At 55.6% G+C, this 14,007-nt stretch overlaps 2 protein-coding genes across 6 annotated transcripts; one reads left to right on the top strand and one right to left on the bottom strand.

Moving 5' to 3' along the window:
- The first annotated feature begins 11 nt into the window (after positions 1-11).
- Positions 12-5,183, top strand: PTRH1 (peptidyl-tRNA hydrolase 1 homolog). Of its 4 annotated transcripts, XR_009739604.1 has the most exons (6): positions 546-774; positions 1,143-1,362; positions 1,805-1,937; positions 2,080-2,125; positions 2,230-3,017; positions 4,115-5,183. XR_009739604.1 is itself a non-coding variant. In XM_061433599.1 (5 exons), the coding sequence occupies exons 2-5, from the start codon at positions 1,194-1,196 to the stop codon at positions 2,410-2,412; spliced, it is 531 nt and encodes a 176-aa protein (XP_061289583.1). In that variant the 5' UTR covers positions 12-259; positions 1,143-1,193; the 3' UTR covers positions 2,413-5,183. The 4 variants fall into 4 exon arrangements, 3 of the variants coding, with proteins under 3 accessions (XP_061289583.1, XP_061289582.1, XP_061289581.1); XM_061433599.1 differs by lacking the exon at positions 546-774 and adding an exon at positions 12-259 and having other exon boundaries at positions 2,230-5,183; XM_061433598.1 differs by having other exon boundaries at positions 1,838-1,937; positions 2,230-5,183.
- On the bottom strand, positions 2,603-8,743 carry CFAP157 (cilia and flagella associated protein 157). 2 transcript variants are annotated; one of them, XM_061433593.1, is made up of 9 exons: positions 8,504-8,741; positions 6,234-6,505; positions 5,416-5,569; positions 4,713-4,980; positions 4,223-4,353; positions 3,894-4,044; positions 3,351-3,517; positions 2,998-3,187; positions 2,603-2,690 (listed from the first exon to the last, which is right to left on the bottom strand). In XM_061433593.1, exons 1-9 carry the CDS (start codon positions 8,665-8,667, stop codon positions 2,619-2,621), a joined length of 1,569 nt encoding a protein of 522 aa, XP_061289577.1. In that variant the 5' UTR covers positions 8,668-8,741; the 3' UTR covers positions 2,603-2,618. The 2 variants fall into 2 exon arrangements, with proteins under 2 accessions (XP_061289577.1, XP_061289576.1); XM_061433592.1 differs by lacking the exon at positions 2,603-2,690 and having other exon boundaries at positions 2,860-3,187; positions 8,504-8,743.
- Between the last annotated feature and the right edge of the window lie 5,264 nt (positions 8,744-14,007).

The raw sequence follows: 14,007 nt of genomic DNA, 5'->3' as shown, positions 1-14,007 counted from the left end.
TCCCTGAAATCCAATTTCAAACCGAGACGGAAAGAGGCTGCGCGCTTAGTCGCTCAGTCGTGTCCCACTCTTTGCGACCCCATGGACTGTAGCCCGCCAGGCTCCTCTGTCCATGGGATTCTCCAGGCAAGAATACTGGAGTGGGTTGCCATGTCCTCCGCCCGGAGATCTTCCCGACCCAGGGATGGAATCCAGGTCTCCCACATTGCAGGCGGATTCCTGACCGTCTGAGCCACCAGAGAAGCCCAAGAATACTGGAGTGAGTAGCCTATCCCTTCTCCAGCGGATCATCCCGACCCACAACGCTCTAAGAGATGACACCTTGCAATGGCTTTAGCAAGTTTTTATTAGCTGGGGAAGCCAAGGAAAAGGCTTGCCGGCTTTCCGCAGCGAGGCAGAGTCCCAGGGGTGGGTCAAAACAGGGCACACTCCTTCCCAATCCAGTGGTCAAACAAGGGCTCCGCGAGCCCAACAAACCTCGCAGGAGACTGTGACGCGGCACCGCGGAATGCGCGGGGACGCCCAGACTAGGCCACCGCCCGGCCACTTCCGCCCCTCAGAAGGGTGGCGGCCACGTGGCCCGCCCGGGATTGGGCGTTAGCGGCTAGGGGCGGCTGCGACTGGCTCGGGGGCTGGCTGACGTCAGGGGGCGGGGTCCGTGTCCTGAAACGGGGCAGCATGGGGCTCCCTGGCCTCTCGCGCGCCGGGCTGTGGCTGAGTCGAGCCATGAGCCGCTGTGTTTTGGAACCCCGGCCTGCGGGGAAGCGGTGGCTGGTGAGTGGATTGGGGAAAAGCCCCGTAGGGACTCCTGGGCCCTAGCTCCAGTTCTGCCACAGTCTCCTGGGCAAAGTTCTCCCCCTTTCTTGAGTTTTCTTATCTAGAAATGGTCAGATGCTTCGATGGGCTCCAGACTTCCAGGAACTCCGCTCCTGCACCGGGGGGCCCTGCCCGCCCACACCGGGGGGCGCTTCCACTTGGCCTTCTGGAGTCTTGGAGTTTCTTGGATTCCTCCTCGTGGCCCTAACCCATTCCTGCAGTTTTCCATTTACCTTCCTCTGCTTTGGGGCCCCGGGCGGGGGCGCGCTGTGAGATAGATTATGGGGAGAGTTGTCGGGCCTCAGTTTCCCTGATGTCGCCCGCAGGTGGCAGGTCTGGGAAACCCTGGACTTCCTGGCACGCGGCACAGCGTGGGCATGGCAGTGCTGGGGCAGCTGGCGCGGCGGCTGGGGGTGGCGGAGAGCTGGGAACGCGACCGGCGCTGTGCCGCGGACCTCGCCCTGGCCTCACTCGGAGATGCCCAGCTGGTCCTGCTCCGGCCACGGAGGCTCATGAACCTCAACGGGCACAGTGTGGCCCAGGCGGGTAAGTTGAGGGCCCCATGTGTGTGCCACCCGGGAGGGTGGAGGGGCCCGGAGGGGGCATTCTGGACTGCAGCAAATCGGTTCACCTAGAGCTCCAGGTACCTGTTGAGCTCCAATTGCTGCCTGGCCTTGGGTGACTGAGAAATTGAGAATCTCAGTTTCTTTATATGTAGTGGTGGTTTAGTCGCTCGGTCATATCCAACTCTTTGAGATGCTATGGACTATAGCCCCCCAGGCTCCTCTGTCCATGGGATTCTCCAGGCTGGAATACTGGAGTGGGTTGCCATGCTCTTCTCCAGGGGCATTTTTCCCAACCCAGGGACTGAACCCGCGTCTCTTATGTCTCCTGCATTGGCAGGCGGGTTCTTTACCACCAAGTGGGGTTAATTGTGGCCTCTCCTCATGGGAGCCCAGAGTCAGGACAGCCTTCCTGGGCAGATCAGTAGTAACCGGAGCCACTGTTTCCCTGGGCCAAGTGGAGCTGTTTGGATTGACTGCTGAGGAAGTTTACCTGGTACACGATGAGCTGGACAAGCCGCTGGGGAAAGTGGCTCTGAAGCTGGGAGGAAGCGCCAGGTGAGGCCCTGAACTGGTCAGGGTGGGATAGAGAAGCTGACCTCCAAGTGGGGGTAGAGGTGCCGACCCCAGGCTCGGCGGTGGATGGGGTGAAGGGTGCTGACCCAAGGAAGCACTAATTGCCCCCTCCTATCCCTTGAAGGGGCCACAATGGAGTCCGTTCCTGTATGAGCTGCCTCAACTCCAATGTAAGTCTGCCCCTCCATCCTGCATTGAGTCGGGTGGGCTGGCACAGGGCTCCCACCACTCCTTCTCACCAGAGCTCCTTGGGCCCCCTCTGGTTCCCCCACAGGCAATGCCACGGCTGCAGGTGGGCATCGGGCGGCCGACCCACCGGGACTCGGTGCAGGCCTATGTGCTGGGCCGCTTCTCCCCTGCTGAGCAGGAGCTGCTGCCTCCAGTGCTGGAGCGTGCTGTGGACCTGCTCCTGGGCCACATCCACCAGCGGAGCCGGGAGTCTTCGTCAGGCCCCTGAGGCCGGTGGACTCGGCTGTTTGCCCGACTGTCATGCCCGCGCCCATCCACCCACCCACAGAGGTGCCACGCCAGCCTGTGGGGTCTTTTTTTTTTTTTTTAATATAACTCTTCTCTGGGCTGCCCCAGGCTGCCTGTGGACTAACGCGGGGACTGTGGCCAGAACAGTCCTTCTCTAGGATAGAAGGTTGGTCTTTTCTCCGTGTCCTACTTCGAAAGTAGGGAAACTTCAGGAAGACTAAGCTTTTTGAACCTTTTCTGAGGAGCAGAGGTGTGGATCTGTAAGAATAAAGGTGCCAGCTTAGAAGCTGAAGCCTCCGTCGGGGGGTTCCCATCCCTCCCCTGCCTTGGAGGAGGGGCCCACAGGGTCCAGCAGGCTCCCCTCCCAGGGGATGTGTGGGCGCATCTGGGTCCACTGAGGCCTTGACACACCTTTCTTCAGCCCATTTTACAGGTGGGGAAGTGGAGGCTTAAGAGAGGTCCAGCCACATCCACAGAGCCACACAGCTACGGTTTGGAAGAGCTGTGATATGCTCCCAAGGGTGGCCCTCATCTGGCTGTCCCTGGGGGCCCCTGGCACCCTCACCTCGGGGCTGCTGTACGCCTGTAAGTTGCCCATGCGGGTGGTATGTGAGAGCAGCCTGAGGTCCTCAGGGTTGGGTGGGATGTGGATCCGTCGAGGTACCAGACCCAGGTCCCCAGGCCGGTAGGGTATGATGCCGGACAGCTGCTGCAGCAGAGACCCCGTCCTGAGCAGCTGGGTGCTGCTGCCCTGGCTGTGGGGGAGGGACTGGTGTCATCCCCTCCACGTCTTAGACGAGGAAGCCGAGATTCAGAGCAGCTCCGGGGAGCCAGGCTTCCGGCCCCGGCTCAGCCGAGGACAGCCTTTGGACGTGTCCCATAGGGGTCACGCGGGGTCATGCGGGGTCATGCACTCACCCCTCCCTGGGCAGGCCACAGGGCTGGCTCTCCCGATGCAGGGCCTCGGCCATCTGGGGGCTCGAGACCACGGCCGAGCCGAGCATGAGCAGCAACTGCTGCAGCATCTCCTTGCGCTGCAGCTGGAACATGACGTCGAAGTCACCGTCCTCCTTGTTAGGCTGCATCTGCCGAGAAGGGGATGGGTGGGCCTACCAGGTCAGGCCCTTTGTGGCCCCAGCATCCACCGCTGGGAAACTCCAATCCCAGTGCCTGTTAATCTCAGTATTCCCTGGCTGTGGTGGAATACCCATTCTCCAGATGGGAAGACTGACGACTTCCAGGGCCTCAGAGGCCTTCGTCCAGCTCCTTTGAGACCTCAAATGGCTCTTCGACTTGGAGAATCAGAAAAAGACAGATCTTCCAGGAAACTCTCAGGGGAGAGATGGGCCCTGAGCCTGGCTTGGCCATCTCTGGTGGTCTGCTTGTCTCCAGGCAGTTTCTGCTCCTTGATTCGCTGCCCTCCGCCCCCCCCCCCCCAACTTTCACCCACTTCCAGTTCACCTGCACGATGTCCTGTAGGAAGGAGGTGGCCTGGGCCAGGGCCGTCTCCAGGCTCGCCCGGACCTCCTGCTCTTTGCTCAGCTGCTGCTGGAGCCGCTGCCCCTCGGCCTGCCGCCGCTCCAGCTGCAGGTTCAGCTGGTCTCTTTCGTTCCTGGGCCCAGGACAGGACAGGTCAGCCTCCTCCCTGTCCTAGGACAACAGGCCCTGCCTTTTCTCTCCAGCCAGCCCCGGGCCTCAGCCTGTGTGACAGACAGAGCCTCCAGGCCTCTGTACAGAGCGGGAGTCACTGGCCCGTGACCACAGACGGAGGGGTTCCCGCTGCTCCGCACCTCAGTGCCTGATTGTCCTGCTGCTGCTTCAGGAGGTCCTGTTCCAGCTGGCCCAGCAGGACGCGCAGCCGCTCGGCCTCAGCCATGCCCTGCTGCTGCTCGCGGCACTTCTCCGTCAGCATGAGGATGACCTGCAGTGTGGGCAGGTGGCCATGCTCTGGGCCTCGCCACAGGCCCTCAGCCAGCCCCGTGTCCCCCAGAGAGGCTGGCCAGGGCCCTGGGAGCCCAGCACCCACTGGACTTACCTCAGGGCTGCTGTGCACCCGTTAAGTCACCTGTGTGGGTGGGTGCCCCGGGGCTGGGTTCCCCTTCAACCAGTGATGGGGGCTCCAAGTCAAATACAAACCAGCGATGGGGGCCAGAGCCCTCCCCCATGCCCTGACCCCAGGTCCACCCTTGCAGAGGCCGTATTTGCCCCGAGTACAGGGCCCTGGGTTTCCTTCCTGCTCTCCGTGCCAAGCCCCCCAGGGTGAGGGCCGGGAGTGTGCACCTTCTGGTGGCCCCGGTTTTTCCTGGCCATGAGCTTCTGGGAGTTCTCCAGCAGCTCCAGCTGTTTGCACAGGTCGTCCTGGTGGCCCCGGAGCTGCTCATTCTCCGCCAGCAGCTGCGTGCCCTGTCGTGTAATCTTGGCCAACTGCAGGGTCACCGCGTTGTTCTCTGTGATGGCCCGCTTGGTTGTGTCCCACATCTGGCTCGTGGCCACCTTGCGGAACTCCGTGGCCACCATGTTCACACGCTGGATGATCTCCTTTCTCAGTCTAGGCAGGATGGGTGGGGGTGAGGCGCGGTTCGGGCAGGGGGAGTCCCCAGAGCACCTAGACCTGTCTGCTCCATCTCCCACAGGAGGGGCCAGGGCCACCAGCAGGAGGTCTTTATTATAGACCCTTTGTACTATTTTGAACCATGTCCATGTATGATGAACCATTAAATATAATTTAAGTCGCAAAAAGTGGCACAAGGATGTCCAGGGATTCTCCAATGCTTGTGTGAGAACTGGGGACCTATTTATTTTCTCTCCACCCACTCCCCCGCCCCCCCAAATCAGCCACAGTTTCGAGGAATGGCAAGTCAGGGCATCAGAGAGCTAGCATGGTTCCCCCTGCCCAGTTAGAAGCCAAGGCTGTCAGAGGCCTGAAGACCTGGCTGTCCTTGGCCTCGGTGAGGGGTCCCGCGCCCAGCAGCAGCCTGCCCACCTGTCCTTGTCCAGCACCGACTTCTTCTCCAGGTTGTGCACGTAGTCCTTGTATTCGTTCTCCTGCTTCCGCAGCTGGTCCTCCAGCGACATGAACTTTTGCATGAGCTCCTCTTTCTGCAGCCGGAACTCCTCCAGGGCTGCCAGCTTTCCCCCTGCCCCGCCACAGGGCACGGGACTGGTGAGGGGCCGCCTCGGGAGGGCAGGGCCCCGGGGGTGGGGGCAGCAGGGCTTTGCGTGATGACGCCCCCCACCCTTCCCCATCCACTAGGGCCAGTCCCCTGTCCCCACACATAATCCTGCCCACCTTTATGGGTCAGTCTGGAATGCCCTTCCTCTCCTCCCCAAGTCTTACGAAGCCTGGTTCAGGCTCCACCTCCTCCAGGAAGCCCCCCTTGACACTCTCTACTCTCATGAAAGTGACAGTGACAAGAGCCTCTGACTCTGAACACCTTCTCTGGATCAGGCACTCCTGCTGTCAGCTGAAAGGCACAGCCACCCTTGCCAGCTGGGTGGCCTTGGGCAAGACACTCCACCTTCTTGAAGTGCTTCCTCACCTACCCAGTGGCAGGTGGTGATGGTATTTCCTGCCTCAGGATTGCTGGGACCATTACATGGAAGATACATGTGGGAAGCTGCATGTAGCTGTTGTTGCTCAAGGAATATGTATCATCCCCACTTCCCAGGTGGGAAAACAGGGTCAGAGAGAAGGGCTGGCCCAAGGTCACAAAGACAGTGGGAGAGCCCAGAGAGACAGAGCCTTGGGTTTCCCACCCGCTGTGGTGTGTGCCCGTAGGCTCACCAGCCAGTACCCCTCACCAAGGATGATGTTCTCGGTGGTGAGCTGGTCCTTGGTCTCCTGGAATTCGTGGCGCACCTGGGCTAGCTGTGCCTCGAAGGCATCCTTCTCTATCTCCTTGGCCAGTTGCAGGCTCTGGAGCTGCTCATTGAGGTCGGCGATCTCATCCACCCGCTGGTTGAGCGTGCGCTTGAGGAAGGCCACGATCTCCTTCTTGTTGTTGGCCAGCTGCTCAAACTCCTGGCGAAACAGCTTCTCCTGCATGGCCAGCTCATCCCACTTCCGCTGGTACCTGGGGTAAATGTGGGGCGGGGGTCCAGGGGGCCTCCAGGCAGTCAGGCTGCTCCCGGGACCCTCCCATAGTGGGGCACTGGAGGTTCCAGCCTCATCTCCCCTGGTCAGTGCTTGTGACCGCAGCTGATGCCTGTGGTCAGCGCTTTATGTGCATAACATCACTAGGGTGTAAGCTCTGGGAGGGTGGAGCCTCTGTTAACGTTCACAGTTGTGTCCCCAACACCTAGCGCCTGGTATGTAGTAGGTACTCAGTGTGTTTGTTGAATCCACAACAACCAAGCAAGTAGGGGCTATGATGATTATACCCATTTTGCAGGTGAAGAAACTGAGGCACAGAGGGATGAAGCATCCCTGAGTTAGTAAATGGCAAAATCAGAACTTGAACCCAAGTCAGTCTGATACCCCAAAATTAAGGGTCTTAAGCATAACGGTTGCTGCCATCTCTGTGCCCTGCTTAATATATCACACTTCAAAGCCCAAGCTTCTGCACCTGTGATCTTCCCTACCCTCCTTCACTGAGTGAACCCCTGTGTTGCCGCCTCCGTGGAGCCTTCCTGGCCCTGAGGCAGCATTTGAGGTCCTCTCGTTGGGGCTATCCTGTAGATTGACCCTTGTCCCACTGGGAAGTCAAGACCTGACTCCTCGCATTTCTGTATTTTGGGGGGCCTGGCAGAGGAAGTTGGCACATAATAAGTGCCCAATAACCATCTCTCAAATGCATTTTTCCCAAATACATTCCATCTGGTGTTTCCAACTTGAGGGAAGCGTGTGAATTTTTAAGAGTTGTTGTGTAAGCAATTTTCTAGTTTCCAATGGAATAATGGGTAGAAGCTATTTGGAAAAATGTTTAACTTCACGACTAACTCAACCAACATCTTCTGAACGGAAGCATGGTGCAGGGTGCAAAGCTGGATGACCTGATCTGTGGAGCAAGGTTTAGGGAAGTCAGGGCCCAGGGCCGGCCCAGAGCCTCTTCCTTGGGGTGCCTTCCTATCTCCCTGAGCCTCAGTCTCTCCACCACTTATCATGGGGGTGACTGGAGGGCGTCTCTCGTGGGACCGTTTTAGGGACACAATGAGCACCAGTTCAGGAAGGTCTCAACATCAGCTGTGAGTATTTGTAGCAACATGTGACTCCTCACGTTAGCCACTCAGTCGTGCCCGACTCTTTGCGACCCCATGGACTGTAGCCTGCCAGGCTTCTCTGTCCATGGGATTCTCCAGGCAAGAATACTGGAGTGGGTTTCCATTCCCTTCTCCAGGGGATCTTCCTGACCCAAGGATCGAACCTGGGTCTCCTCCTGCACTGCAGGCAGATTCTTTACCATCTGAGCCACCACCAAAGGGGTGTGTCTTTTGAGGGTCATCCTGAGACTGGGCCAGGAACTAGTGGAAGAATAAGAAAAGTGGGCAAGTGCATGTCTCAGGAGAGTTAGAGAACCCCCCGCTCCACACACCACCACCCACCTCGCACAGCCCTTCTCGTTTACATTTGGGAAAACAGCCCTGGTGGACAAGTGGGCTTGGCAGCTGGAAGAGCCATTGGGGCCTATAGCTCAGGGGATCACGGCACAGGCACTGGGGGGTGGTGGGGGGCAGGTGGGAGGAGGGGCATATGGTCACCCACCTGCCAGGGGGCTGCCATCTCCAATTTGTCCCTCCGATTGAACTCTGCCCTCTTACGTAAAATGTGTGGTCCCGGGGGGCAACTGTGAGGCAGGAGGGACGTAGTCCTTGCCTGGGGACGGGCTAGGCTCTTAACTAGGCACTGGGCCCCTGGAAACTCTGGGAGCCAAGATGGGGCCAAGAAATCCATTTTTCTTCAAAATCATGAAGCCTCCCAATGTTATCTTCCAGGAAACTGAGGCAGGGATAGGGGGTGGGTCTGGACATCCCCTGGGAGGCCAGAACACAGGGGCCCCACCAACTGAACCTGCACAGTGGCCAGCTGTGAGTCACTCCCTGACCTGTCAGGACCACCCTGCCCGCCCACCCACCGGGCCAGCCTGTCCTCCAGGTCGCGGATCTGGATGTGGTAGAACTCTCGGATCTCCTCGCTTATAGGCATTTCCATGGGCTTGTTGGCCAGGTTGGGATCCTTCTTGCCACCTTTCTTCTTCTTGAGCTCGGGCTCTTTGGCCCCCTTCTTTTTAGGAGCCATGGCTGGTGGCAACCACTACTCCAGGGCCTCTTTAAGAGGCCAGGTGGTTGCTAAGGAAGTTCCTTGCATACATAGCAACAAGCTTAGGATGCGAAGCTAGGCTTAAAGGGACCTTCCCTCTTCCTGGCGAGGATGGGTTTCAGGGACCAGCCTCCTGCTCCAAGGCCAACAGCGCCACAGAGGCCATAGGCCTGGGTGTCTTAGACCATGGCGTCTCAGAGACCAGGACGCCAGGCTCACTGGGCACTCTTTTGGGCTCTGGGAGACCCTTCCCTCAAGAGGAAATTGGTGACATGGGAATATTACAGTGGGTCAGAGCCCTAGAAGGGCTTCCCTTGTGGCTCAGATGGTAAAGAATCCGCCTGCAATGAAGGAGACCGGGGTTCAATCCCTGGGCTGGGAAGATCCCCTGGAGAAGGAAATGGCAACCCACTCCAGTATTCTTGCCTGAGAATTCCATGGACAGAGAAGCCTGAAGGGCTACAGTCCATGGGGTTGCCAAGAGTTGGACACGACTTAGCGAGTGAACCAGACCACAAAGTCCAGCAACCCCTCTGGCAGCTGGGTCTCCGGAGGGGAGTGGGTGCAGTGCACACAGCCCAGCAGACTGCAGTGTTAGCCCAGGTCAGTGGCCTGTGGACTCAGAGCACTGCCATCTCTAGGAGGCTCTGGAGGAAGGAAGCCCAGCCCCAAGGGAGACAAGGAAGCCAGCTTTCTTTATAGTCCAACTCTCACATCCATACACGACTACTGAAAAAAAACATAGCCTGGACTATGGTTTTATAAATAAGTTAATTTGTACCTCCAGACACTTTAAATGATTGTTTCTTTCTTAAGAAATCATCTTCACCAATTGTTGTTTTGCCATAGGGAGGGTCCATTGAGCTCCTTTCCTGTGCCATTCCAGACCCCCACCCAGGCTATCTTATTCAGCTAATAGATATTTACTGAGCACCTACTAAGGAGATCCAACCAGTCCATCCTAAAGGAAATCAGTCCTGAATATTCATTGGAAGGACTGATGCTGAAGCTGAAGCTTCAATACTTTGGCCACTTGATGCGAAGAACTGACTCACTAGAAAAGACCCTGATGCTGGGAAAGATTGAAGGTGGGAGGAGAAGGGGATGATAGAGGATGAGATGGTTGGATGGCATCACCGACTAGATGGACATGAGTTTGAGTAAACCCTGGGAGTTGGTGATGGACAGGGAAGCCTGGCATGCTGCAGTCCATGGGGTTGCAAAGAGTCGGACACGACTGAGCGACTGAACTGAACTGAACAAAACAGAAATAGAGTCACAGATGTAGGCGAAGGGCAGGGGGATGAACTCCCTGGGATGAATTCAGAGATTGGGATTAATATACACTCACTCTCCAGGCAAGAATACTGGAGTGGGTTGCCATGCCCTCCTCCAACCCAGAGATCGAACTCACATCTCTTATGCCTCCTGCATTGGCAGGCATATATAGGACAGGCATATATAAGCCCCATATATAAGACAGATAACTAACAAGGATCTACTGAATGGCACAAGGAACTCTACTCAATACTCTGAAATAATTTATATTAGAAAAGAATCTAAAAAAGAATGACAGAGGTGTATGTATAACTGATTCACTCTGCTGTACACTTCAAACTCCTAACAGCAACACTGTAAATCAACTATACTCCAATAAAAAAATAAAGTGTCTGGAAATTGTTCTAAGGCATGCAGTAAATGCAGAAACATTTAAGAAAAATCTACAGAATCTCTGCAAGTATGAGTCTAGTATTTGAGCAACGATGCACTTCCTTATCAGCTGTGATATATATTATTACATATTATATATATACACATACACACACACATGCATATTTGCGTTTTGCCTGAGGCCAAGGTACAAACACAGACGCCACCAGATGACCTGTGTTTGCCATCATCACAGATGAGGGCTTGTGCCAGATACAGGAGTCCAGCTCCTCCTTGCCCGAAACACCCACTGAGACTGATTCTCTTGACCCAAATGTGGCTGAACAGTGAGTAGACATCACCTCCATTTCCTGAGTTATCATAAAGTGCCTGGTATCGTGCCTTCTCTCTTTAAAAAAAGATTTGGGTTCACGGGGTCTTAGTTGCAGCACACAGGATCTTTTCATTGTGGCATGTGAACTCTTAGTTGTGTGTGAAATCTAGTTCCCTGGCCAGGGATTTGAAGCCAGGCCCCCTGTTTGGGAGCTTGAGTCTTAGCCACTGGACCACCAGGGAAGTCTCTGGCCTTGCGCTTTCTCATCAAAGGATTAAGAAAGCTTGGAAGCAGGATCAAAGCCTGTCTTTGATTAAGGGAAGGTGCCTGTGGACAGTGCTCAGGGCAGGTAGTCCTTGAATAACACCAAGTGCTCAGTGGAGTGGTCAGTGGAGTGGTCAGTGTTGAGCCTTGTCAGAGTTTCTGGGCGTATCTGTCAGCAGTCCTCCTGATTTCAGCAACTCTATGAAGCTTTTCTTGCCTTGGGCAACTATATGAATCCACTTAGGCCGCCATGACAGAATGCCATACACCAGATGACTTCAACAACAGAAATCTAATTTGTCAAGTTTTGTCTGGAAGTCGGGGGCCAAAGTGTCGGCAGGTTGTTTCCTGAGGCCTCCCCTTGGCTTGCAGACAGCTTTCTTCCTGTCTCTTCATGTTGTCGGCCCGACCCTGGGCATGTGCACCCTTGTCTCTCTGGGTCCTAATCTTCTCTTCTTATAAGGATACCAGTCAGATTGGATTAGGGCCCACCTTGTTGACCTCATTTTAACTAACTTGTTTAATGGTCTTGGGCTTCTTTGGTGGCTCAGATGGTGAAGAATCCGCCTGCAGTGTGGGAGACCTGGGTTCTACCCCTGGGTTGGGAAGATCCCTTGGAGGAGGAAATGGCAACCCACTCCAGTATTCTTGCCTGGAGAATCCCATGGGGTAACAAAGAGTCAGACATGACTGAGCAACTTTTCACTTTCACTTCACTGGATTTCTGACACAGGTCTCCTAAAACCCTTGGAATTTCCTGAGAGGCATATCTTCTGCTCTTCATAACAAGCCCCTTCCCACATACCCGAGTTTATGCTGCTGAGGTTAAGAGGGGAGGGGCAAGAGCTTCAGGGTGGGGGCTGCTCATCAGAAACACCGGGCAGAGGATTAGAGGGTTAGAACTTTCTGCAGCTCCCACCCCCGACCCTTAACCTGTGGAGAGGGCAGAGGGGCTGCAGACTGAGTTTCAATTACTACTGGCCGATGATTTAATCAACTCTGCCTATGTAACGACACCTGCATAAAACCTTCTAAACAACAGAGTTTGGGGGGAACTTCTGGGTTAGTGGGCAAAGGGAGGTGCTGGGAGGGTGGTGTGCCTGGTAAGGGCATGGAAGTTCCGGGCTAACCACCCCCGCCCCCCTGCCAAGTCCATACCTTGCCCTGTGCGTCCCTTCCATTTGGCTGTTCTCTGGTGGTATCCTTTGTAATAAACCAGTCACAGCAAAGAAAGTGCTTTCCTTCATTCTGTAAGTTGTTCTAATGAACTATTAAACCTGAGGAGGGGGTTGTGAGACCCCTCAAATTGTAATCAGCTGGGCAGGGTAGTGTGGGCACCCCTTTGTCTGAAGTGGGGGCAGTTTTGTGGGACTGAGCCCTTGATCCGTGGGTCTGCATTCACTGAATAATTAGTGTCAGAACTGATGTAACTGTCAGACACCTAGTTGGAGCCAGAGACTTGGAGAAATGGTGTGAAAAGTGGTATGTATTTGGTGTCAGGGAAAAAAACAAAAAGCTCACTCCCCTCACCAGTTCTGTGTAATGCAAGCTTTACCTGCGTGTACTCCTCTGGGCAGGCATGGCCAGGAAGATGGGGGCTCCCTCTCCTCTCAGCTCCTAGTCTGGGGCTCCAGTTTCTCCCTGGAAGGGGCAGACGGCCACCCTATCTCACCTTCCCCCTCCCCCATGTTGCAGGATGTCTATTGCCCATAGGCAGAGCAGAGGGCGTCCCCGTACCAGCCCAGACAGAGGGTAGAGGTCCCACTCCAGGTGTGGCAGGTTAGGAATACCTGTACCCTGATGGCTGTCACCTCAGCTAGCTCCTAGGATGGAGGTTCCACACCGAGAGGGGCTAGCTGAGAAGAGCAGGGACTGCTACCCTGGAGCCCACTTGTACAGCAGGTGTCACTCCAGGAAGAGTAGGTCTGTCCCCAGTCGAGTGCAGTAGCGCATGGCTTCTGCTCCGGGGAAAGGCAGTCTGTAAGGACAGGGTACTCCACAGCTGTGCCCGAGGGAGCTGACTTTATTTGGATCAGAGCTTTGAAAACTCCTTGTCTAAAGGTGTTGTCAAAACCAACGGAGATCTTGGTGGAGGGGGGTTAAGAGAAGGCTGGTAGCCCTGTGATGCAGTCTGGTTTGCTTTGAAAAAAAATGTTTATTTATCTGGCCATGGGAGCACACAGAATCCTTGGTCTTAATTTCAGGATGTGAGTTCTTCAGTTCTGCGGCATGCAAACTCTTTAGTTGGGGCATGTGGGGTCTAGTTCCCTGACCAGGGATTGAACCTCGGGCCCCCTGCATTGGGAGCTTAGAGTTTTAGCCACTGGACCACCAGGGAAGTCCCCAGCACCTGGTTTTTACAGGGTTCTGGTGGCTCAGACAGTGAAGCGTCTGTCTACAACGCGGAAGACCTGGGTTTGATCCCTGAGTCGGGAAGATCCCCTGGAGAAGGAAATGGCAATCCACTCCAGTACTCTTGCCTGGAAAATCCCATGGATAGAGGAGCCCGGTAGGCTACAGTCCATGGGGTCACAAAGAGTCGGACACGGCTGAGCAACTTCACTTCCCTTTCACTTTAGCAGCATTACCTCTGGTGCCACTTTTTCCTCCAAGGAGTGTAATTCTGCTGTCTGTTGTTTGGGTTTCTCCCACACCTTTAGGGATGGTCTTAATTGGTTTAATTCTAAAATGTATTCTTTTGTGATTGGTATTGGGGGAATTTGCTTGGCTTATGGATGAGGTCACCATGCTTCATTTGAAATTGATTGAAATATTCCCAGTGTCACCATGAGCCTAACATAAGGGTCCCCCTCTTCACGCTGGGCCAAACTCATCACAGTCTCCCCAAGTCATCAACAGGCTTCATGCCTTCCAGATCTGAAAGTTCATTGGAAGGCTAGGTGGTGTGGCAGCAGGAAGAGAGAACACTAAGGCTGATGCAGTGACCGCATCACATGCCCTGAATGCACCGTCACCACAGGCTCATGGACGGGGCCACCTGCCGAGACGCAGCCCTGCCGTCTCTGAGGCTGAGAGACAACCTACATACAGAGAACTGCCCGCTCTCAGGC

Source organism: Bos javanicus, chromosome 11 (assembly GCF_032452875.1).
Source record: "Bos javanicus breed banteng chromosome 11, ARS-OSU_banteng_1.0, whole genome shotgun sequence".
Lineage (NCBI taxonomy): Eukaryota > Metazoa > Chordata > Mammalia > Artiodactyla > Bovidae > Bos > Bos javanicus.
The sequence above is the reverse complement of the archived record's forward strand: the minus strand, read 5'-3'. Positions and strand labels throughout refer to the sequence as shown.